We start from the raw sequence: 504 nt of genomic DNA on the forward strand, positions 1-504 counted from the left end.
ACTATGTAATGCTATTTTACATTAGATTTATAAATTTATGTACCTAAACATCAACAAACCTGAAAAAAAAAACGTAAGCATTGTTTCATTTGTATCTTTGTTATACTTATTTATTTGTGTTATTCACAAAATTTTGAACAGAACAAACCGCAGTTACAGCCCTTTTTTTTTAGAAACAACGCTCTTCCATTTTAATGACAATATTTTGGTGTCTATTTTATGAAACTGTTGCTTTGCTGTTGTTTTCAGTCTTGTTATCTGAATATTCCCTGTATTCTCACAGTTTTGGTTCTGGAGTGATGTCACGCTCAACAGGCATTATATTTAATGACCAAATGTGGGATTTCATTGATCCTGAGCTGATAAGTGGTTCTGGCAAAAACAACTTAATTAAACCAGGTACAAAAAAAGTATAGTTTGTATGAGTTACACTATTATGTACAAGGACCACCTTTAATGTAAATATTCACATGTAAAACACTATTTGTTTTGACAAAGGTAAAA

General features: G+C 30.2%; 1 protein-coding gene across 1 annotated transcript in view; it reads left to right on the forward strand.

Annotated features, from left to right (window-relative positions):
- Window positions 1-443, forward strand: part of LOC107576325 (gamma-glutamyltranspeptidase 1-like) — a 5,153-nt gene extending 4,710 nt beyond the window's left edge. The window contains exon 5 of the mRNA XM_016262521.1: window positions 284-443. Coding sequence (XP_016118007.1) covers window positions 284-300 — 17 coding nt within the window. The 3' untranslated portion in view covers window positions 301-443. The remainder of the gene's footprint in view (window positions 1-283) is intronic.
- Window positions 444-504: the final 61 nt, after the last annotated feature.

Source organism: Sinocyclocheilus grahami, unplaced genomic scaffold, assembly GCF_001515645.1.
Source record: "Sinocyclocheilus grahami isolate Dianchi unplaced genomic scaffold, SAMN03320097.WGS_v1.1 scaffold3503.1, whole genome shotgun sequence".
NCBI classification, from domain to species: domain Eukaryota; kingdom Metazoa; phylum Chordata; class Actinopteri; order Cypriniformes; family Cyprinidae; genus Sinocyclocheilus; species Sinocyclocheilus grahami.